Source organism: Marmota marmota, unplaced genomic scaffold (genome assembly GCF_001458135.2).
Source record: "Marmota marmota marmota unplaced genomic scaffold, marMar, whole genome shotgun sequence".
In the NCBI taxonomy this organism is placed as follows: domain Eukaryota; kingdom Metazoa; phylum Chordata; class Mammalia; order Rodentia; family Sciuridae; genus Marmota; species Marmota marmota.
In genome coordinates this window covers 20,916,605-20,917,817 of record NW_025999968.1, presented here as the reverse complement: position 1 = coordinate 20,917,817, position 1,213 = coordinate 20,916,605, and the positions used below count along the sequence as shown (strand labels likewise).

The 1,213-nt window shown below is 37.0% G+C and overlaps 1 protein-coding gene across 1 annotated transcript; it reads left to right on the top strand.

Annotated features, from left to right (window-relative positions):
- Positions 1 to 664: 664 nt before the first annotated feature.
- Positions 665 to 1,213, top strand: LOC107136079 (olfactory receptor 5AC1-like). The gene has a single exon (XM_015478296.1). It carries the CDS (start codon positions 665 to 667, stop codon positions 1,211 to 1,213), a length of 549 nt encoding a protein of 182 aa, XP_015333782.1.

The window sequence follows — 1,213 nt, the reverse complement described above, 5'->3', positions numbered from 1 at the left end:
AATTATTTTAATATTTTGATAGATGCCTTCATAGTTCACTATCAAGTAAGTTAATCTTGATAATTCCTACTACTTATATATTCCTGGGAGTTATTTCTGGGAAACAATTCTCTTCACGTAATTGTTATGATGATTTTATGTAGCTTTAAAATCTTAGATTGAGCAGGTGCTATGGCCCAGGCCTGTGATCCCAGTGGCATGGGGAGTCTGAGGCAGAAATATGAGATTTCAAAGCCACACTCAGCAAAAGCAAGGCACTGAACAACTGAATGAGACCCTGTCTCTAAGTAAAATACAAAATAGGCTGGGGAGATGGTTCAGTAGTCAAGTGCCCCTGAGTACTAAAAACAAACAAACAAAAAAAACAAAAAAAACCCAAACAAACCAACCCCCCCTCCTTAGTTCTTAGTTTGAAAAAGATTTTCATTAAATTTACATATCCCTTTAGATGAATAGATGAATTATCATTTTAAAACTATTTATTATGAAGAATTTTGAATGTACATAAATTTTAGACAAATAAACGTAAAAATGTAAAACTATCATTTGGATGATAGGAATTGATTAGGCATATATTAGTCACATAAAAATATAAACAATTTTGTGATTCTATTTTGACTGTTCCTTACCTTTTCTTTCATTTTGGTGATTGTCCAGATCAAATATGGCAGAAGGAAATATGACTCTGGTGACTGAGTTTCTTCTCACAGGACTTACAGACCGTCCAGGGCTGCAGGTGCCCCTGTTCCTGGTGTTCCTTGTGATCTACCTCATCACCATGGTGGGCAACCTTGGCCTGATTGCTCTCATCTGGAAGGACCCCCACCTTCACACCCCCATGTATTTATTTCTCAGCAGTTTCGCCTTGGCTGATGCATGCACTTCATCTTCTGTGACTCCCAAGATGCTTATCAACTTTTTATCTAAGAATCATAAGATATCCCTAGCTGAGTGCTTAACACAGTTTTATTGTTTTGGCTCCAGTGCTACCACGGAATGTTTCCTCTTGTCAGTGATGGCCTATGACCGCTATGTAGCCATATGCAATCCCTTGCTGTATCCAGTGATGATGTCCAATAGCCTCTGTACTCAGTTTATAGGTGCTTCATATTTTGTTGGTTTTCTACATTTAGCAATTCATGTGGGTTTGTTTGTTAGATTAACTTTCTGCAAGTCCAATATCATACATTATTTCTATTGTGAAATTTCATAG

Bases quoted from the DNA above. Each gene is read 5' to 3' on its own strand.
- LOC107136079 (XM_015478296.1), top strand. From the start codon at position 665: ATGGCAGAAGGAAATATGACTCTGGTGACTGAGTTTCTTCTCACAGGA.